This window comes from Chlorocebus sabaeus, chromosome 9 (genome assembly GCF_047675955.1).
Source record: "Chlorocebus sabaeus isolate Y175 chromosome 9, mChlSab1.0.hap1, whole genome shotgun sequence".
Lineage (NCBI taxonomy): Eukaryota > Metazoa > Chordata > Mammalia > Primates > Cercopithecidae > Chlorocebus > Chlorocebus sabaeus.
In genome coordinates, this window is record NC_132912.1 from 115035492 (window position 1) to 115058090 (window position 22599).

The window sequence follows — 22599 nt, forward strand, 5'->3', positions numbered from 1 at the left end:
GTGCAGTGGTGCAATCACAGCTCACTGCAGCCTCGACCTCCCAGGCTCAAGTGATCCTCCTACCTCAGCCTCACATGTCACCACACCAGCTAATTTTTTTTTTAAGTATAGGTGTTGGAGGGAAGTCTCACTATGTTCCCCAGGCTGGTATCAAACTCCTGGACTGAAGCAATCCTCCTACCTTAGCCTCCCAAAGTGCTGGGATTTCAGGCATAAGCCACCACTCCCATCCCCCTTGTCTTTCTGTAAGACATCATTCTATCATATGTTATAGAAACCTCCCAAATTGACACAAAAAAAGCTGCTGGTGACATGCTGCTCCAGCAAAAAGGGGATCGGGGCTAAGAACATTGGTCTTAAGGGAGCCCAGGATACATGCAGAGGTAACAATCCAGGGCATTCAATTAACCGGACAGGTAGGAAGAGTCATTGAACCCCACTTGGCACATATGGAAGGGAAAAGTGGACTTGAGGCAGTGGTTTTGTCTTCAGATGCACAGCAGAATTTCTTGGGAGCATTTAAAAAACAATTCAGAGGCCAAGACCCCATCTTCAGATATTCTGATTCAGTTGATAGTTGGTCGGGGGTGGAGGGACCAGGTACCTAGAAGACAGAACTATAGAACTCGATTATCTCTAAAATGTCTGACAAATCTTATGCTATAAGCTGAGAACATAGGATGAATGTGGGAAGGAACAAAGAGAACTAAAGAGACAGGCAATTGTTGCTCCAGGTGGCCCAGCTAAGCTAGGACAAGAACCAGTCTCCAAACCCAGACATCACCCCACGAACTGGTGCCACCTGCAGAGACTATTTTTTTTCCTCGTTCTCCTCAGGTGAACAGAACCACCACATATCATCAGCTCCAGAGGAAGGCCCACGTGTGGATACCTGCACAGATGAGCACCAGGAAGCAAAGATGGAGCTAGGAACCTCTGGCCATGCTGCCAATAGCTAGTGGGTGCAAAATCAACCACTGTCTCATCATATGTTCTGTATGTCCGGCCATACTTGAGTTCCCACAGTCCGAATCCCGACAGCTTCACCTGCAGCCGACCATTCACCAGGCAGCTGGAAGGTTTCAGGTTGCCATGGGAGCCCAGGAAGCTCCTATGGAGGAAGAGCATGCCCTGCAAGGGTGAAAATGAGCAAATGAGGGAGACCGGGTGCTGATAACACTGCTGGAAGGAACCGAGGCAGAGAGACAGATGGGCAGAAACACAGAGAGGCCTGGGCAGAGGATGTGCCCATCTCTGTGTTCATTTGTTCAGGAACCACCAGCATAGCCCCTTGTCCCTGGAGTCAACTGGGGCTGGGACACCCAAAATGGAGAAAACTATTTCCAGCTCCTTTGTGTGAAGCCAAGAAGGCCAAGCCAGCTTAAAATAAATACATCCTAGTGATCAGGCTAGGACGAGTAAATTTGGAGTGTTAAATTGCTCCCAAGAAGTCAGGACCAGAGCTGGGATACAAACCCAGGTGGGACTGGTTAGAAGCCTTGCTTCTAAACCACTAGATTCTCCTGTTCCCTGTGCCCTGGGTGATGGGAGAGAAAAAGGGGGAGGAGGGAGGAGGGAGGAAGGAGGGTCAAAGCACATACTCCCCCTGCACAACTACACAACCCCAATGTGTAATTACACAATTACACAACCTAGCTGAGAAGGGGCAGTGAAGTCATGTGTGGGAGGGGCTATGAGGAGGTCCTGGAGAGGAATGGAGTAGGGGGGAACATCCTGAACAGAGAAGTGAACCCAGGGACAGGGTCTTGGGCCTCTCGGGCACCAGTGACATAAGAGTTAGAAAGAGGCTGGGCATGATGTCTCATGCCTGGAATCTCAGCAGTTTAGGAGACTGAGGTGGGTGGATCACAAGGTCAGAAGTTCAAGACCAGCCTGACCAATATGGTGAAACCCCATCTCTACTAAAAATACAAAAATTATCCAGGCGTGGTGGCTAATTTTTACACACCAGGCACCTGTAATCCTAGCTACTCAGGAGGCTGAGGCAGGAGAATCACTTGAACTCAGGAGGCAGAGGTTGCAATGAGCCAAGATTGTGCCACTGCACTCCAGCCTGGGCAACAAAGCGAGACTCCGTCACAAAAAAAAAAAAAAAAAAAAAAAAAAGAGTTAATAAAGAAATTATTTAGACACTTAGTGAGTGTATGGGAGTCCTCAGTAAGGTTTTTCTTTAAATGAAAAGCAGCCCATCAGGCCTCTGAGCCAAAGCTTAGCCATTGTAACCCCTGTGACCTGCACATATATGTCCAGATGGCCTGCAGGAGCCAAGAAGTCTGGAGTAGTTGAAAAACCACACAGAAGTGAAACAGCCAGTTCCTGCCTTAACTAATTGACCCATCTTACGACATTCTACCATTATGACTTGTTCATACCCTGCCCCAGCTGATCAATCGGCCCCGTGACTTTCTTCTTCTGGACAATGAGTCTTATGATCTCCCCACCAAACATGTTGTGACCCCCTCCCCTGCTAACAATAGATAACCACCTCCAACTATAACTTTCCATAAAGCTGCCCCTCTCCTATCTCCCTTCACTGACTCTCTTTTTGGACTCAGCCCACTTGCACCCAAGTGAATAAACAGCCTTATTGCTCACACAAAGCATATTTAGGTGGTCTTCTATATGGACACGCGTGACAGCCCCCAAATCATTTTCTTTTCTAACAAAAAGCAGCCTGTAGAATCGAGCTGCAGACATAGAAAGCCAGGCTAGAAGCTTGCATGGGTGAATGCCTGCAGCTGTGCTAACAGGAAAGGGGCTACCTAGGGAGTAGTCATGTTCAGATAGGGGATCCGTTGTCCCTTTTCCTTGTAAACCACGTGTACAGTAAGGAGCAGGCAACATGGTGCCAGGTGGGCAAAGACTTCATTTGCATAATAGAAGATTAAGGTAGGGCAGCCAGCTTCATTGCTGGCTATGTAAACGTCACGCCTGGTCCAACCAATCTTTCGGCCCTATGTAAATCAGACACCGCCTCCTCAAGCCAGTCTATAAAATCTGGTGCACTTCGCTGTGGACCCCCTCTCTCGCATAGAAGAGCTATTCTCCTTTCTCTTTCTTTTGCCTGTTAAACCTGTGCTCCTAAACCCACTTCTGGTGTGTCCGAGTACTCGATTTCCTTGGCGTGATACTATGAACCTCAGATATTTACCCCAGACAACAACCAGCTTCACCAGAACAGGGGGGCACCTCTTCCTCCAGTAGTGCTTGACAGGCCAAGTCACTATCCCACCTGAGCCAGAGCCCTGAGGCCAATATTGCATTAGAAATATGGGATAGGGGCTGGGCATGGTAGCTTATGCCTGTAATCCCAGCACTCTGGGAGGCTAAGGTGGGCGGATCATGAGGTCAGGAGTTCGAGACCAGCCTGACCAACATGGTGAAACCCTGTCTTTACTAAAAATACAAAAATTAGCCTGGCATGGTGGCACACATCTGTAATCCCAGCTACTCAGGAGGCTGAAGGAGGAGAATTGCTTGAACCCAGGAGGCAGAGGTTGCAGTGACCTGAGATTGTGCCATTGCACTCCAGCCTGGGCTACAGAGTGAGACTCCGCCTCAAAAAAAAAAAAAAAAAAAAAAGCCTCAAGTTGGCTGGGTGCAGTGGCTCATGCCTGTAATCCCAGCATTCTGGGAGGCCGAGGCAGGGGGATCACTCAAAGTCAGGAGTTCAGGACCAGCCTGGCCAACATGGTGAAACCCCGTCTCTACTAAAAATATAAAAATTAGCTGGACATGGTGGTGGGTGCCTGTAATCCTAGCTGCTCTGGAGGCTGAGGCATGAGAATCGCTTGAACCCGGAAGGCAGAGATTGCAGTGAGCCTAGATCCCGCCACTGCACTCCAGCCTGAGCAATAAAGTGAGGCTCTGTCTCAAAAAAACAAATAACAACAACAAAAAAGAAATATGGGATAATACAGAAAACATCCAAGAGAATGGATACATGCCCCCAGCGCTGCCCCAATCACTCTCCACCCCCTACGCCATGTTCCTTTATCAAAGTGCCTTATTTGTTTTTAGATGGTAACGTTGAATCACATTTTGAAATTGCCGCCCACTCAACTGCACCTGGAGGGGCCTGGCTGGGGTTGCCCCTGGGACTTCCCCAGGGAGGCTCCAATAGGCTAAGGTCCAAGCTTGAAGTCGGGTGAGACCTGTGTCTAACCCAGAGTTCGCTCTGATGCCAGCAGGAGACCACTCCATTCAACAGAACTGTCCCTGATACACACAAGGTTTTTTCTGCTTTCCTCCTGCCCTTGCTAGTTCCAGGCCTACATCAAGCATGAGATATTTTACAGTCAACAATTTTACATTCTAGGATTTTAGCAGAACTCCTTCCATTAGGGTAAAAACGACATGCTGAGGGATGCTTGGAATCCTGGGTGTGCATTCCTCTCCAAGAGATGGCATGCATGTCTTTATTTTCTATCTTGATGGAAATGTATGATTTTTATGTATATTGTCATAGAGCAAATAGAGCTACGAAAGGATTCATTATTTACATGTCAGATTTTATACACTTTTGGCAGCTCTGAGACAGGAATAACACAGGGTGACCGCAGGAGAACAGAAAATTCCAGGTCTGTTACACATGGCTAGCAAAAAGGAATTGAAATAGCTGCATAAGCTATTATTTTCAGGGCTGATAAGACCCTGAAAAGAACAGGGTGTGGGCCAAGCAGGCTAAGACCAATTGGACCCAACATGGTGCTGGATTTGGCCTAAGTTTCACCTGGGACCTTATTATAAGCTCATTAACATACTAGGTCACACACCCACTGGTGCCACAACAGTTCCAGGAATAGCCATATTTGATGTAAAAATGGGTAGCACCGCAGTTCCCAGAAATCTCCACCTTTTTCCAGGAATCCTCATGAATATTCTACCCCTTGGTTAAAGAAACTCAAGAAGGTAGAAGCCTCAAATCCCATTGCGCAACTCTTTCCCTCTTGAGTCCGCCCACACTCCCCTTTCCTGAGTGTGTACTTTTCACTTTGCAGTAAATCTCCATACTTTCACTGTTTTCTGATTTATCCTTGAATTCCTTCTCACAATGGTGTTAAGAGCTTTCACATTGGCTGGGGTCGAGGTCCCACCAGCATTTGGGGACCTCCCCTAGCCCGCCAGTATCAGTCCAATCATCTGTCTGTTAGGTACATTTCTTGCCCTACTGAAAATTCCTGGGTGGCAGACAGGGCTCCTACCTCTGGGCCCCATATCTGTACTCTCTGGTACTTAGCAGGGAGGAAGCATCACATAGAAGAGCAAACACAGCCTTTGGAGACGGACTGGCTACAAATCCCAATCTGTGTCTTACCAGCTGGGCAGGTGACTTCACCTCATTAAGCCTCACTTTTTCCCTCTTGGAAATGGAGATCATGTCACTCCAATATTACTATGATTGGAGCTAAAAATGAATTAATAATGGAGTTCATTGTTAATTATTGAGATCACTGTCCAATAGAAACATAATACAAGCCACATGTGTATTTTTACATTTTCAGCAGCCATGTTATAAACCAAACAGGTGAAGTGTATTTTATAATGTTTTATTTAACCCAATGCATTGAAAAATCTTATTTCAGCAAGTAACCAACATAAATATATTAGCAAGATATTTTATATTTTATTATTCTTGCTAAGTCTACAAAATCCAGTATAAACTTTATAGCACATCTCAAATTGAACTAGCTACAATTGCAGTGCTCATTATCCACATGTGGCTGGTGGCTATCATATTTGGACAGTGCAGACTTACCTCATAAGAGTGTTGGGGAAATTAAAACAAGAAAATGTACTTCTTTTAATATCAGTAATAGAATTATCTATGATCATGATAATACTACTGCTACTACTAACAATCAACATTTACTGGACGCCTGTTACAGGCAGGGCATGGCACTAAGCATTTTGCATACATTAGGCCTCACGCAACCCTATGAGTCAGGTACTGATGTTATCTTTACATAGAGGAAATATGAGGCCCAGGGTTGTTAAGGTCACCTGGCCAATAAGTGGCAGTCAGGGTTTAAACTCCAAAGACAACTTCTATACTGAACTATCCTTCATCCTCTTAATCCATCGAGACTTCTCTTACTTAGACATGAAGCCCTATTTGTAACTCAAGGAGAGTATTATACTCTCCAAACTCCTTCCCAGGCTTGCCCAACTGGGTTGAACTTTTTGGGGACAGGACAATGAGGTTCATTCGTCTGTGCCTCCTATGCCCAGAATCGGGTCTGATCCAAATTAGGCACTCACAATCAATATATGTTTGTTGCCTTGAAATGTCTATGGCATCTTGGAGTCCCTCTGATACCTGATATAGAGGAGGTGCTGATCAAATAGACATTGAGAGACTTGTTTCCAAAGTACAATCGCCCTCATGGAGCTTGGCCCAATGCCCAGACTCCTGGGAAGGCTCTAAGAGAACATTACATTTTCTGTTACTTGCAATCCCCTTTCAAAGAACATTGGCAGAGTAATTAACCTCAAAGGTCCTACCTGTGCCTATTGTGACCTAGCCTATTGTGTCATCAGTAGTGACCCTACATGATCCCAGAATGTGCACACTCCGTCTCAGGAGGTAATGATCCTGCCAAAGCAAAATGCCAAGCTGTCCTCTGTTTTCCTGGCACAGAGTAGAGGGTAGACTCAGTGAGCTAGAGTAGGTGATGACCACCAGGGAGCTCTTCCCCTTCAAAATGCCATGCCCACCTGCCATAGCGTTTTTCCAGAGAAACCTTTGGGTTAATGCTTCTTGAAATCTGATGCCTACACTAAAGAGGTCAAATCTGTTAGTCATTCATGGCTTGGTGAGAACCTACTAGCTTACTCTTCACTTCCAAAATAAATGATGTCGGCTATTTTGATGGGGGCAGGAGGCAGATAATTGGAGTCCAGAATGTTTCTCTATGTTTGGTGGGAAAAGAAAGGAAAAGTGAGTGAAGGGAAGGAGAGAATATTCCAGGGTAGGAAAAGATGCCACGTCACATCCTCCCAGTTTACAATCACTGCCACTTAAAGAATTTTATAGGTACATCTCCAGACTGTTTTATTTTCCCCTAGATTTTAAGCCATTCAAAGCTGGAAACAAGTCCTTTCTTCCTACAAAAGTGACCAGAGTAGGACAAACTCTTAACAGATGCTCAATAAAATTTTAATGAAATAATAACAGTGGTGGTCCAGGGTTGCCAGTGAAGACCCAATCACAGAGATGGTTCTGTTTATTGACCTTGCTTGACAACAATCTGCTGGCTTCCTGCTAAAGCCTAGGAAATCAAAGTCTCACAGAGCTATAGGACTCAGCTCCCTAGAAACAAAAAGCAATAAAATCCTTGTTGAAGGAAAGCCCTTAGACTTCAATTGGGCCAACCTCATTCATTCTACCTACGTAGAGGTCGAGGTCTAGAGAGGGGAAGTGTCCTGGCAAAATCACTCAATAAGTCGGTGGCCCATTAATCCAGGAGGGCACAGCCTGTGTTTCATTCTTTTTGCCCTCTCAACACCCAGGTGAGTCTTCCCCACAGGAGTCTGTTGGTTGATTGATGGTTGGACTATTGACTAGCAGTGGACCACTATCCTTCACCGTGCTGCCCATGACTGAGAGGTTTCCTCACCAGACTGACTCCCAGGTCACTAGCTTTGTCCTGGCGGTAAAAGTACAGGCAGCAAGCTTAAGAACAGCTGGATTTAGCGCAGGTGGGAGAGAGCAGCCTCAGGATGCTGGTCCATACTGACAGGGCTCGTCCCACAGCGAATCTCCTCCCATTCCTGCCCTCTCCATCCCTCATCACCAGCTGCATACCTAGGGCATGGCCCTTCAAGACAGTGTCACCTTGGACTTTGGATCCAGCTGCCACCTCTCAGCATTTCCACTGCCTTCCTGGCAACAGGCAGGAATTGGTCTCTCTCCAACTCCCTCTGAATTACCCCTCCCCAGCCCCTAATGGGCTTCTAGATATGAGACTGACTTCTCCCTGTGGTAAAACACAAAAGCAAGCTCTCGTGCTTCCTACTCAGAGGCAGTATGGTACGGTGGTTAAGGGTATAGGACTTGAAAATGGCTGGGTTTGAATCCTAACTCCACTAGTTCATAGCTATGAGACTTCAGGAAGGTCATAGGAACTTTCTGTGCTTTGTGTTTCTTTAATCTGTAAAACAGAAGTAACAATAGATCTATCTTATATTTTTGTGAGAATTCAATAAATTAATATATACAAAGTACTAGAAAGTGCCTGGCCCAAAGTAGGCACTCTATATATTTTAGTGTTACTATTATTCCCTTCTTCTTTGCAGCCACCATAGCCCCCTGGGCCAAAGCAAAGGTTCTACCTCCTCCGATCAGCATCTCTGGCCCACCTCTTAGGTCAGCAGCTTTGTGGTTAATGTGGCATCCCCATTTCCTACGGAAAGAAATCAGGGGCTACAGAGCAGGGAAGGATATCAGGAATCACCTCCCCCAGTCCAATTTATAATCTAGTGATGAGATGCTCTTTGAGATAGAAAGTTCTACCCTACAATGTAAATATTCTGCTCTTTTCTGATTGGGTAAACTTAGCAACCATTCCAACTTTAGTGTAAAATACTTTCCTCTCTCTATATTTATTTGCAATCAGGGAAGAGGAAAAGAAAAAATCGGATAGAAATGATAGATTTTAGAGCTAGAATCACCTTGAAGAGGAGATCTGAAGAGGTCCAACATTTTCAAGAAGAATTACAGTTCAATTAAATTCAAGACACAGCAACTCAAAAATACTATCACATTTATTCTTTGGTAAGTTTATGTTATACGCACATTGACTATGTCATATGCAAATGAGAGTTTGAATATCCAATCTATTTCATGATCCGAGTTTCTCAAAACATCCTGAAAAACACAGTTATTCAAAAGATTCCTAGTGACCCAACGTGAAGCACAGTGAGCTTTAATGACTGAACAGATATGACTGTAACATAGCTTATATTTTTGGCCAGAGCTAATGCAATGTGGGGCAGAAGACTTTAAACCTAATAACCGGAAATCTTCCCAGGAGATACCATAACCTGACTCAATATTGAGAATGCACGCAGTCTTGAGTTTTACAAACACTTCCTTGTTCCTGACAGAAAGCTGTCGTCACATACCATAATAGGATGGGCCCAGGAACACAGTTCAAGAGTAGCCATAACATCTTAAGAGAAGAAACCAAGCTCAGTTTCCCCCCAGAACAAAAGAAGCAGACACTTGGCTAATTTGATTCCCAGAAGGTAGCCTGACAACATAATTCAGGCCTTGCAATTAGACCAGAGAGGAACTGGCCTTGGATGAACAGCAGAGGTCACTGAGAAACTTCTTTATTATCTATCACTAATCAAACCTAAGGTGCACTTTACTGTTTTCCTTACCTTAGGACTTCGTTTTTTGCAATACTGAGTGACAATGCAGATGTTAGGTGGTTTGGTGCACATACCAAAGAAGGGAACAATGTTCTCGTGCCTTAATTCACCCATCTGGAAATAATCATGGTTACAATAGCTCATGTATAGAGTGTGTCTCTATGTCCAGGACCATGCTGTGTGCTTTGCATATTTTCAGTCAATTCTTATTAAGACCTTGTTAGATAAAAACTGTTACAGATCCCATTTTACAGATGAGGGAACTGGCACTGAAAGGTAAAGTAAAGGAACGCCTATAAGTGGCAGAGCTGGGAGGTAAACCCAGGAAGTCTGTCTCCAGCAAATAAATCAGAGGAATGATCAAAGTCTAACCTCAGTCATGGGGATTAACTCAACCACGTCACAGTAACTGGACTCAGCCCTGCTTCCATGCTTATGGCTGTCAATGCCAGTGTAGGGCCCACTGCAGATCACAGAGAAGGAGCAGGAAGTCAGGCCCATGAACCTGACTCACTCCAAGGACCAGGTTCAAGGCTGGCAGGCAGGCAAGCAGCCATCACAGACAGAGAGGATGAAGGGCCAGAATCAAGGCCAGGAAGAATGATGGGGAAGAAACAGAGGTAGGAGTGATCCTAGGCTTCAGGTACCTGGGAGAGGCCAGGGGTCTGAGATTCAAAGCCTGGGCTGTCGAGGGGAGGGAGAGGTAGGTCACGTTAAGGGAAGCAGCCTCCCATCTCTGCTCCTTTGGGACCAGGGAGCTGGCAGAGGAGGGGCAGAGAGCATCACTGCTTTGTCTCTCCACTGACCCTGGGCAGGGGGCCTTACCAGCTGTATTTCCTGGAGCACAGTCAGCTTCCTAACCCAGGCTTCTGCTTGGTGACCACCATAGCGGATGGCCACGTGGTTTCCCTAGAATCAGAGAAAAAGTGAAATGTTCTTAACTCAGGATGAACCAGAAAAAGCTCCACTTAGGGCTAGGGAGGGGAGCAAGAAAACTGGAAAGAAATGCACCTAGGAGCCAATCATCAAGCTCCTCACTGCCCAAAAAAACCCCTTTGGTGACCCTGTGTACGGCCAGGCACTGAGCTAGCTGCTTAGCACGTAAGATCTCCTTTAACTGGCATCACAGCCCTGCGAGGTAGGTATGATTGGCCCATTCCCAGATGGGATTGTTGAGGTTACGAAACTTGCCCAAGTTGCATATTTGTAGGTAGTACAGCCAGAACTTGAAAGTCTGACTCCAAGACTACGCGCTTTCTATTGTATAATAATATCCCATTATCATTCAGAGGAAACAGTGAGTTACAGTGATAAGTGTAGGTTTGGAGTCAGTTGCCTGATTCTAAGCCCAGTGCTACCACTTACTACCTGAACAAGCTTGAGTTGTTCTTAACTTCTCTAAGCCTTTATTTTCTCATCTGTAAAATGGGAGTGAAAATAACACCAAACCTAAAATAAGTTTAAAAAAAAAAAACCCACACCCATCTCATATGGTTTTCTGAGCATTAAATCAGTTAAAATACCACTGGTAACTCCAGGCCTGGCACATAATAAATTTTCAGTAAATGGCATATTTGTATTGCCTATGGAGTCTGCTTTTAGAGAGTCACTTAATCAGGCATCACAAAAACATATCATAATGTGGTAAGAGCTGGATGGAAGAAGGCATAGAATCTGGACCCAAGAGAAGGTAAGCCATAAGAGAAGACAAATATCACGTTTCGTATGAGGGCAATGACAAAGGACTAGGACTGTGATGGGAGGGCCACGGAGGAAGGAATGCCTGGGGGATGAAGAAAAGGATTCTTGGAGGGGTGATGCTTAGGCTGAACCTTGAAGGATAAGAAGGTTCCACATGGGTTGGGTGGAAGGGGAGTGGCATCGTCAGAAGGTGAAACATACATGGCAAAATTGGCAAGACCAATTGGGTGAGCACAGGATTTAAGCCAGGGGGAAAAAAGATTAGAAAAATAGGTAGGGACTAGCGATTTAAGAGGCTTGAGTCCTTTATTAAAGAGTTTGGGCACTATCACGCAGGCAACAGAGGTAGGGAATCCAGTGATGGTGTTTGACAGAGGAAAGAGGAGACATATTTTCGGAAGATCAATCAGACAGTGATATGCTATATGTTGCTACTTCCTTCTTTATGTGGCTGGGTGACCACCACATAGAGTTTTGTATGGATGGTGGTCCCTAAGGTATTTGGTAATATCCCAGGAGGTTTTTGTAGTTTGAGAACTCAAGTAAGCAAACATTTAAAAAATCAAGTTTCATTGCATAGGGGATAATTTGGCTCTAGCCTTTTCTAACCCCAATTTAGAGCAATGAACAATTCTTCCCTTGCTCAAAGCTTTCTGTCCTTACTCTCTGGGACCCCCATTTTAAATAATAAATACAATTTTGTACATACTCTTCCCCCAAAGGGACTTGAATTTTGGAAGGACTGCTAGGTACAGGCAGCAATCATGGTCTGGGTGTAGGAGGGAAGGTGAGAAAGGACAAGCGGGAATTATGTTCCAGGCTACAGCAGCAGTCACTGTCTACACCACAGAAGCATCAGGCCCCACGACTGATTCATCCATGCCAAAGTAACAAGGATGAAATAATCCACACTCTAGGACTGCACTGTCCATTCACAGAGCCACTAGCCACATGGGGCTATTTAAATTTAAATTAATTAACATTAAACAAAATTTAAAATTCAGTTGCCCAGACACACTAATGTTCAGTAATCACAGGAAGCTAGTGGCCACTTTATTGGACAGTGCAGATCTGCGTCATTTCCATCATCACAGAAGGTTGTATCAGACAAAGCTAAGTCTAATCTAGAAGCCAGCTTGGGAATCACCTAGAAGATTCTTTAAAATGCAGACTCTCCGGCGCCACACCACACCTATCGACCAAGAATCTGCATTTTAATAAGAGCCCCAGGTGATCCTTCCGCACATTAAAGTTTGGGAAGCACTAGTCTGGAGTCACAAGACCACCTTGGCTTTTGCTTGGAGAACGTTCTCCTATTCAGAATGCCCCGCCTGGCAGAAATGATGCAGAGAACAGGACAGAGATATACTAAGATCTATAGGCAACCACCTGGCCTCAGAAATACCTGATAAAGCCCTATTGGGGCATAGAAGAGCTCTTCCCCCTGCTGGCTCTTGACAAAAGAGCTGAGGTCCACAGAAATCACCACACTAGATGAGTTACTGGTGATGCCTCTTGACACAGGTGTGCCTCTCTGGGGTGGCTGTAAAACGGGAAATGATTTGGTCACTCTCAGTAGCAAGGTCAAGTACTAAAGGGAATGCATTTTATAGAGGAGGAAGCTGAGTGCCAAGGTCAGACGGTTAATAATAAGAGAGTCAGGATTTGAACCGTGATCTTTCTGACCTGCTACATGCATCACTCTAAGACAGCACCGTCCCATCCTCCATGCCCTCTATGGCGTCTGTACCACCATGGAGGTGTAGGTTAAGAGGGAAGGCTCTGAGGTCAGACTGCCCAGACTTAAGTTCTGGCTGTGGCACTTAATTAGATGTGTGGCCTGGGGTTAGTGTCATTTTCTTAAAGAACATCTAACCAGGTTGTCTCTGTTTAATACCCTCAGTGCCTCCCAACACCTAGAAAACATCTTCAAAGCATAGGAATCTTGTTTTCAAGGAGAATCTTATCTGGAACCCTCATGTAGAAATCAGGTATATCAAAGCAGAGCTGCTTTGGTGGAACAGGAAAGAGTAAGTGTCTGAATCCCCGGGGATGTTTGGAGATGAGTTACTAATAAATCGCAGTCACCTGCTCTTAGCATGTTGAAGCCTCCCTCACTTGGTACCAGCCAAGCTTCCCAGCCCTGAGCATCACACATCTCGTTATATCCCGTGTGACTTCACTTTTTTTCACCACTTGCAAACTCACTCTTTTCAAATGTCCCCTCCTCTCCAAAGTCTTCCAGATGCTGAGACCTTAAGTCCCTCTATCTGCAGGGCTTCCGTCTCACCGTGGAAACACCTCTCTGACACTTGCCTCCCTCTGGAGGCATCTCATTTGTGGGATATCCCCATGCCTTGTATGATGCTTGGCTTGTAGTTAATGGTCAAGTCCTTGTCAAACAAATGAACATTACTGTATTAGTCATCAATTGATTAAAGGAGTTAATGTGGTTTTGAAAAAAACTAAATCCAGCCGGGCATGATGGCTCATGCCTGTAATCCCTGCACTTTGGGAGGCTGAGGCAGGTGGATCACCTGAAGTCAGGAGTTCGAGACCAGCCTGACCAAGGTGGTGAAACCCCATCTCTACTAAAAAAAAATACAAAAACTTAGCCGGGTGTGGTTAGAGGCACTTTGTAATACCAGCTACTTGGGAGGCTGAGGCAGGAGAATCACTTGAACTTGGGAGGCAGAGGTTGGAGTGAGAGCCGAGATTGTGCCGTTGCACTCCAGCCTGGGCAACAAGAGTGAAACTCCATCTCAAAAAAAAAACCAAAATAAAAAATAAAATAACTAAATCCTCCCCAGGAGACAGCTTTAATATCTGAACAGCATCTACAGTTCTCACCCACAGAGTAACAGAGCAAATGGAACTTTAGAGACTGTCAATCATTTGTAAGTATTTAGAAACTGAGTCTTGGGGAGGTAAAATGACATTCTCAGATTCAGCAAGCAAGTGGGAGGCCTAGAACCAGAACTCAGGCCTGGAGACTCTTCATGAAGTATTCACTTTATAAATTAGCCTCTTGCTCTTATAAGCTCCTAGATGAAGCACCTTCCACAAATCTCCAGCAGTGACCAGGAAAGGGGACATCTGGGTCATATGTGGCCTCACCTTGTTCTGGGGAAGAATGATGATATCGTCAAAATTGATTTGCCACCAGATGTCTTTGTTTTGCCTCTGCAGTTTTCCCCTCTGTGTCCTTAAAATCAGACCTATGATGGCAGCCCCCAAGACAGGAATCAGGATCATCATTGTGAGAACCACAGCAGTCACGCCTGGAGGGTAGAGGCATATTACCCAGGCCTTGCCTAAGAGCAGTAGCATGTACCTCCCTGCCCAGCTGGGCCCTGCCAAGCAGGCTCCTCAAAGGCTGTCCTCCAGAAGGTCTGGGTTAGGACACATGAAGTCTACTCTGACTTGTCTCTTCCAGGAATTTTTCCCCGACTAGCACCCTAGTTCCCATTGGAACTGCATTCACCTCCCACTTTGTACAGAAAGTTCCACTGCAGAGAAATAATAATGATGACTTCTAACTCCACCACCAGTGTTTACTGAACACTTACTGTGTGTTCTCCTTAGGGTGGTTCTCCAGGCAAGATCCATCTAATTCCAGGGCTGAGCTCCTAACCACTGGGGCACACTCCCCTGCCCAGACTCTTTCAACCTCCCTAGAGGTGAAGTTCCTGAGACTCAAATCTCAGGAGCCAGGTTCCCTTAGAGCAGTGATTCTCCGCAGGGGAGGAAGGTGATTTTGCTTCCTAGGGGATATCTGGCCATGTCTGGAGACATTTCTCGTTGTTCCAACTAGAGGGCTGCTACAGGCATCTGTGGGTAGAGGCCAGGGATGCTGCTAAACAAAATATACAGGAACGTGTGACTTGAAATGCCAGGCTCACCATACACAAAAATTATCTGGCCCAAAATGTCAACAGTGCTGCCTGCCATAGAGACACCCTACTATAGAAAGTCTTTCCCTGTTACCTTCTCCAAGCAGCCATATTTACCCGTAAAAGCAGGCTCAGTTTCACAGAGCTCATTATAAAATCCACAGCCAGGTCTGTCTTCAGGAAGGGAGCCAGGGGTCCAGGCCATATTGGAGAAATTCCTTGTAGTCTTTAAAAAAAAAATAAAGGTCAGTGTCAGCTCAATTTATTCTATTTGACTCTACCTCATGTACAGCACGGACAATGGAAAAATGCATGTTATTTGCAAAACTCAGGCCCTGGTCTCTCAATTCAAACTTCTGTCCAGTTTGCCCAACTCTCCTAGGCTCTTCAAATCCAGCCTTCAGGTAATTTGATTCAATGAAGGCAATATCTTTTTGCCGTTGAAATAGCTTCCTCAATCTTTTGACTTAAACCACGTCACTTTTGGTTTAAAAGATGACATGCCAAGTCGATGTTGCTGGGACTTTCGCCTGTGTTTGATGTAGAGAAATCTTGTTACATAGCAGCTTGAGATCTCGAAGCACAGCTTCACTTGAAGCACAGCTCCTTCACACCCCAAACTAGTACATAGGCTCTGACAAAGGACATATTGCTGATTTTGTCTCACAGGGGACAGGACACAAAATTACCACTGATAAAGCACCTAATAAGTGCACAGCACTGGCAGTGGTGTTGACTTCCTATGTCTAATCCTAATTAACCCTTCAGAGGGGGCACCATCATCTATCTGTTCCCAACAAGCAAAGCTTGGAGGCACAAACTCCTTGAGTCTTCCTGCCAGGGCCAGGAAGTGGCACAGCTGGTACACAAACCCAGGCCTATCGGGCCCCAGTGCCGTGTTCTTTCCAGCATGCCATACTGCCTTTCTGTGTACATATCTGTGGGCATCCTGAATGGGGTTATTGAGCCCGAGGTTTCACGGGAAAGGCCAGAGCTCCTGCGACAACCTGGGCCACTGCTTTCAGTGTGCATTGCGTTCACGGAGCCAAAGCCAGTGGGGTTTGGGGGTTCTGCTCCCTAATTCGGTCTCCTAGAGGAGGCCTTCCTTCTGGAATGGTCCAAAAGCCCTGCGGCACTGGCCCATGGAATGGATGCTACCATGTGGCAGAAATGAACAGAGGAAACAGAGACAAATACTCCAGTTCTGCCAAGGCTAGTCCTGTAGCCCATAAAGGAACAGAAGCCAGTCTGGAGGGGTGAGGAGGGCCCTTTGGTCATGAGTCCCTGAAAGGTGTCCACGGGCCCCAGAACCAAAGTGGGATGACTCAGGCTCTCTAAGGGCCTCACTGCTCTTCACACCCTCCCCTCATCCCAGCATGAAGAATTCCTAAAACCACAGGAAAGATGAATTAATTGATCTGGCAGAGAGGATTAAATTGAGAGCAGAAAGAAGGACCCCCCCCCCCCACTTGTGACCTCTCCCTTTTTCAAGCAAATGCTTTAGGGTCTGAAAGGAAAGAAGAGAGAGCAGTTGGTGAATATTTCCACTTGCAAAAAGTATCAATACGGTAAACGAGACCCGCTTCTACGAAATAGAAAAATATAAAATAGAAAGTATAAAAATAGGGACCATTTGGCCGGGCACAGCGGCTCACGCCTATGATCCCAGCACTCTGAGACACCGAGGTGGGAGGATCCCGTAAGCCCAGGAGTTTAAGACCAACCTGGGTGACAGAGCAAGACCCCGTCTCAAAAAGAAAAAAACAGAACCTACTATTTAATGAGCACATACTCTGTGCCAGGTGCATGTCATATTCTCATTATGCCTATGTTACAGGATAGCGAAGAACATAAGCCCTGGAGAAGGCAGGCTTGATTTTGAATCCTGGCTCCACCATCTAATAACTTTGTGACCTTAGACAAGGTACATAACCTTTGTAACCTCGGTTTACTCATCTGAATAATACAGATAGAAACAGTACCTGCCTCATGGGCTGTGTGAGGATTCAATTAGGTAATTCTCAAAAGCTCTTAGCACTTGGGCTAGTGTAAGGTAAGCCCTCCCTAAATGTCAGTTATTATTGTTTCTGTATGTGGTAGCAGGTGTTATCCCTATCTTACAGGTGACAAAACTAGAGCAAGAAAGATCAAAGCAGTTGGTCAGCTGAGTGTGATTTGAAAGCAGTTCACTCCCCAGCAGGGAGTGAACTCATCCCCACCAGGAAAGCAAGAATGAGACTACAACCCATCTTTAGAAGTCTGTGGCGCCAGGGTCCCCATCACAGAGGCTGCAGACGGGAAGTGACCCCGGGAGACGGCTCTCACATTTCTGAATTTTATTCTTGATGGACTCAGTTTCAATGGAACTGAGGGGGAGAATTCCCAAAAGGGGATAAGGTGCCCAGCGGCCTCCTCTCCTGGTCTGGGCAGGCTCCGGCCGGAAGGCTGAGTGAACTGGGGGAACTGGGAGGTCTTAATCTCAACTACCCTTACAGAAGGAAGACTGGAATCCCCACAAGAAAGATGAATTCTGGAGTTCAGTGCAAGGCAGGCCCTGAAAGAGGCCTTTAATTACATGCCCAAGATCTCAAAGCCCCCACCGACCGGAGCCGCAGGTCTGAGTTTAGAACACCCCCCCAGCAGTAAGCCAGCTACCCTGCACCCTGGCCGGACTGGAACCCTTCAGAGCGCTGACCAGCTGCCGCCCGTCCTGGAAGTCGCCTTCAGCCTTTACCATCTGCTTCACGGCCTCAGCATAGAGCAGGACGGCGTCGTGAAGGTAGGCAGAGTAAAGGCTCACCTTCAATAAGACAAGCAAAGCAGGGTCTCAAGAGGTTCATGGCCTCTTGAGTCACCGTCCAGCGCTGTTAGGAGGAATCTCTCTTCGTCCGCCTGACAGTGGCACACAGCACTTTCTTCCCCCATTCCACACAGCAGAGGGCCCAGCACACGCCTGCGCCTGCGCCTGCGCCTGCGCTGTGAAACCCAGACGTCACGGTAGGTCGTCTTCATTTTCCTTCTGATTTCCTCCTGATCCTTCAGGGACGCTCTTCAGGCCTCAGGTGGGAGGGAGCATGGTTTCAGGGGAAGAGGGTACATGTTGGAACTAGACCAGCTCAGCTCCCTACTGGCTATGGGTAAGTTCCATAACCTCTCTGAATCTCAGCTCACTGCTTTATAAAATGGGGATAGGCCAGGTGCGGTGTCTCACGCCTGTAATCCCAGCACTTTAGGAGGCCAAAGCGGGCGGATCATGAGGTCAGGAGTTCGAGACCAGCGAAACTCCTGACATAGTGAAACCCCATCTTTACTAAAAATACAAAAATTAGCCGGGCGTGGTGGCGGGTGCCTGTAATCCCAGCTACTCAGGAGGCTGAGGCAGGAGAATCACTTGAACCCGGGAGGTGGAGGTTGCTGTGAGCCAAGATTGTACCACTGCACTCCAGCCTAGGTGACAGAGCGAGACTCCATCTCAAAAAAAAAAAAAAAAGGATAAAACCGCTGTTGGGTTGAATGTGACAATAGTTAAATAAGGCATAATAGGTAAACTATCCATTGCAGTCCCTGACCCTTAGTAGGTCTTCAGGACATGATGTCTTCTATTGATCAGTCAAGGAAAATACAAGTGCCTACTAAGTGCCAGGCACTGTTCTCCCAACAGTACCAGGTACAACGCTGACACTTAGTAGATTGTTCCTCAAATATTCTTTAACTGGTTATCTTGTCTTATATGTTGGGATCCACGATCGGCCCCCTCATTTCGAATCAAACTCCTTGTCATCAGTGGCCTGTGGTCACCTTAGGGCTTCAGCTTGGCCCCATACTGGAAGTAGCTCTAGCTCTGTACAAAGGTCTGTCTTCAAAAAATTCTCTGTAGGAGCCAGACACTGTGCCTCCTCATCACACACATACTGGGATTACCATAGGCAGACCCTCTCCCTCCTGACCATCTTCTCCCTGTTTCAGTCCATCTGCTGGCCCTGACCTGTCCTAGCTCCACATCTCTGACCACTCCATCCTGGGTCTAGGTCCTGGCATCCTCCTGGGGAAGGAAATTGTCATGGTCTGAGTAGCCATTAATAGCCACGCCTGTAGTGGCTCACGCCTGTAATTCTAGCACTTTGGGAGGCCAGGGTGGAAGGATTGCTTGAGCCCAGGAGTTCAAGAGCTGCCTCGGCAACATAGAGAAATCACATCTGTACAAAAAAAAAATTTTTTTTTAATTATCAAGGCATGATGGCATGTGTCTGTATTTCCAGCTACTTGAGAGGCTGAAGTGGGAGGATTGCTGGAGCCCAGGAAGTCGAGGATGTAGTGAGCATGACTGCACCACTGCACTCTAGCCTGGGTGACACAGCAAGACCCTCCCTCAAAAAGGAAGATACCTGCTTTGCTAGTACCATGGACAATGTTACTAAATACACAACACCACAGCCTGGGAGGTAGATGCCATCATCAGTCCCGTTTCACAGATGAAGAGACCAAGGTGTAGGGAGGTTAAGCAATTCGCTACAAGGTCCAACAGTTAGCAAATAGCAGCAGTAGGATGGGGGCATAGGCCTCTGCTCCAAAGGCCTTTCACCCAGTAACCTCTGAAGTATAAATTCACAGGAGAGCATCAAACTGCTGTTTATTTTGGGCGTGGAAGATGGGGAAGTGCATGTGTGTGTGCACCTGCATGTGTGTAAGGGAGGTGGGGAGAGATGAGGAGAAATAAGAGGGAGAAATGCAAAAGCCAAACACAAATATCATCAAAGAAGGGGAGGAGGGAGCCTGAGCTGGAAGACCCGACATCATCCCTGCTCCTCCGAGGAGATGGTGCTGCGGAAAGGCGGCCTCCTCAGGGTTTGGTAGACTTGTTTCCAAAAGCCTTCGTCTCCACGGCCTTCTCCGTAGGAGCTGAGGGCAATGAGAGAAGCACTGACCCATACTTCTTTGGGAGGTGCATCATTTTCTGATTTGTCAGTACTTCCTTCCAAAAATGGTCCTAAAAAGTAATGAAATAAATGTTGGTATTTGGTAGGAAATGCCTTAGCAAGGGAACTGCGTGTAACGCAATGTTTAATTTGAACCACTACATTCTAATCCTTGGAAACACAGTGATTCCAGAAGGCCTGCAATACAAGGTCCATGTTCTCTAGCTGGCATATAAGCAGTGGAAGGAAAGCCATAAATAAAAAAGTAAAAATGTACTTGGTGCATTCAGCAGCTAAGATGCAGAGAGCTTACCTACTAACAATGATTATAAAAGCTTAAAAAGCTTGAGACTATAGATTCTTGCTTTTTTTTTTTTTACTTGTGACATAGGTGTTTTGTTATCATCATTATAATCTATATTATTACTATTATGAATAGTATATACCCACTCATTATATATATGTGTGTGTATATATCCATATATACTTTGACATCTCACACACACACACACACACACACACATATATATGATGATATCATACCATAATGTTCTGCAGCTTGATTTTTTTCCAAAAAAGCTATACTGGGAATACTTTTATAAAATAGATTTATGCTATTCTTTCATGAAGCAGCATGAATTCAATTGCATGGACATTGGTGTATTCTTAGTTCTATTTTCTGCCACTACACACCAGTTAGAACTGGATCATCAAGGTGTGGGAGAAGGCAACAGGGGAGTTGAAAAGTTTCCCTGCCAATACTAAATGTGGTCCATCCTCTCCTCTCCTCAACTGCCTGAAGGCAGAGATGAGGAGAAAAGTAAAGAGAAAGGGAAGTGGTCACAATGGAAATCTAAGGTAAGCGAGTATTCTGGAAAGTCTGGCATGCCTTTAGAATTCCAGCTCACCACCCAAAGAAATCTGAGATGTTTTTGTGCATCTGAAAGACTTCATGATAAAGAAGGAAAAATCTGGGATGTTACTATATATCTCCCTTTATTTTCTTCTGTCCTATTTCAGCTTCTTGTGATCATAGTTTTAAAAAGCTTGTTTTAGAAAAATAAAACTGCTAGAAAAATAATGCAGTGTGTCCACAGGAAAAGGCAAGTGGCTTTTGTAGATGCCTGTTGTATAAGATGCTTACAAGCACAGACACAATAGCCCTGTGAGGCAGATACTACTTGCATTATTTCCATGCATCAGTGCACTTGATGAGAGGTGGAAAAGGAGCCCAGACCACCTGGGTTTGAATGCCAGCTCTCCCTCATACTAGTTGGATGGCCTTGGCCAAGTTTTGGCACCTCTCTGAACCTCAGTTTCCTCTTCTGTAAAATGAGGATGATAAAAGTATCTACTCCATAGGGTGGCTGTGAGCTGAAATAAGCTTTAATGTATTAAGCACTCACAGTGAGGCCCAGCACTCCATAAACCCTCCAGAAAGCAGAGTTGTGTAGGGTGAGCTCAGAGTCTGAAAGGCTCAGTCTGGAATACTAGCTATGCCACTTGGGAGCTCTGAGATCTTAGGTAAGGTACCTTAATTATTTAAGCCTTGGCTTTTCTTCCTGTACATTGGAATGCTAATAATATCTACTTTCCAAGGCTGTTGGAAATACCAAGTACAAAAGGTACAGGTACATAAATAATGCATTTAATAACTGCCTCGCAAAACCATTGAGTATATTAAGTGCAATCATGTGCGTAAACCGTGTAACTCAGTCCTTGTAGTAAGCAATTGTATTTTTAGCCATTCTCATCATTACCAAAAGAATCAGACCGCCTAAGAATTGCCTCATTGCATCAATATGTTGGTCTTTCCAGCCCTTTGTTAGAGCTTCAGCAGGGACACAGGGAGGTAGCTGTGGAAGAAAAAGAAGTGAGAGCCACTTGTGTCTGAGAGTCCCTTGGGAAGGTCTTAGCTACCCGGTAGAAATGACAGTTCTTCCTCAACCACTGTTGTCTGATATGGCATACAGAGGACCAGGCCCTCAAGCCAGCCGACCTAGTTCAAGACCTGGTTCAGCCTTTCACTAGCGGTACAGAAGAACTCTGGGTAAATTCTTCCAGCTCCGTCTTAGTCTCCTAATTTTAAGATGAGAATGCAAGAGTTCCTACCTCATAGGGTTGTAGTGAGTGCTCAGTGAGCTGATGCATCCGGGTCATAGCGAGTACTCCATACTTGCTACCTCTTACTACCGGAGCCATTGAGTGGTCGACGGGACCCACCTCCAACTGCTGCAAAATGATGAAAATGAATTCTCCAGTGTTGAGTCCCAGGTTCTCTGTAGCCAGCAGAATAATATTTGCATCCTCTGAGCTGCAGATTAAGATGATAACTATAAGAATGAAAATCAGAGTCAGCCAGTTGCACATGTTCGTGTATGTGTACGCTCTCATACATGCTCTCACTCTCTCTAAGTCTAGCCTAAAGCCACTGTAAAAGAGACATGAACTTTTTCTTTCCTTGGGCATGTTTTAGGAAACAGGAATGCCTAAACTAGTCCCTGAGGTTTTGCTTCTTTGACTAAGCCTGCATTGTACAAACTAGCAGCTATAGCACTGAAGTCTTTGCTGCAGCCTCCTCACAATGTACAAGTCAAAAAAGTTTGAGATCACTTCTGTGCTCTAGGTTTTTTCTTCTTTTTGGCTCAAAAATCAGAACAGTAGACCTGGCTTGTGACTTGTCAGCCACA

At 45.8% G+C, this 22599-nt stretch overlaps 1 protein-coding gene across 1 annotated transcript in view; it reads right to left on the bottom strand.

Moving 5' to 3' along the window:
• Nucleotides 1-22599, bottom strand: part of LOC103216524 (guanylate cyclase 2G-like) — a 43815-nt gene that overhangs the window by 17078 nt on the left and 4138 nt on the right. The window contains 11 exon segments of the mRNA XM_073019532.1: nucleotides 909-1131; nucleotides 8819-8890; nucleotides 9409-9513; nucleotides 10225-10308; nucleotides 12506-12643; nucleotides 14218-14381; nucleotides 15111-15219; nucleotides 17656-17793; nucleotides 19781-19888; nucleotides 19891-19980; nucleotides 22133-22242. Coding sequence (XP_072875633.1) covers nucleotides 909-1131; nucleotides 8819-8890; nucleotides 9409-9513; nucleotides 10225-10308; nucleotides 12506-12643; nucleotides 14218-14381; nucleotides 15111-15219; nucleotides 17656-17793; nucleotides 19781-19888; nucleotides 19891-19980; nucleotides 22133-22242 — 1341 coding nt within the window.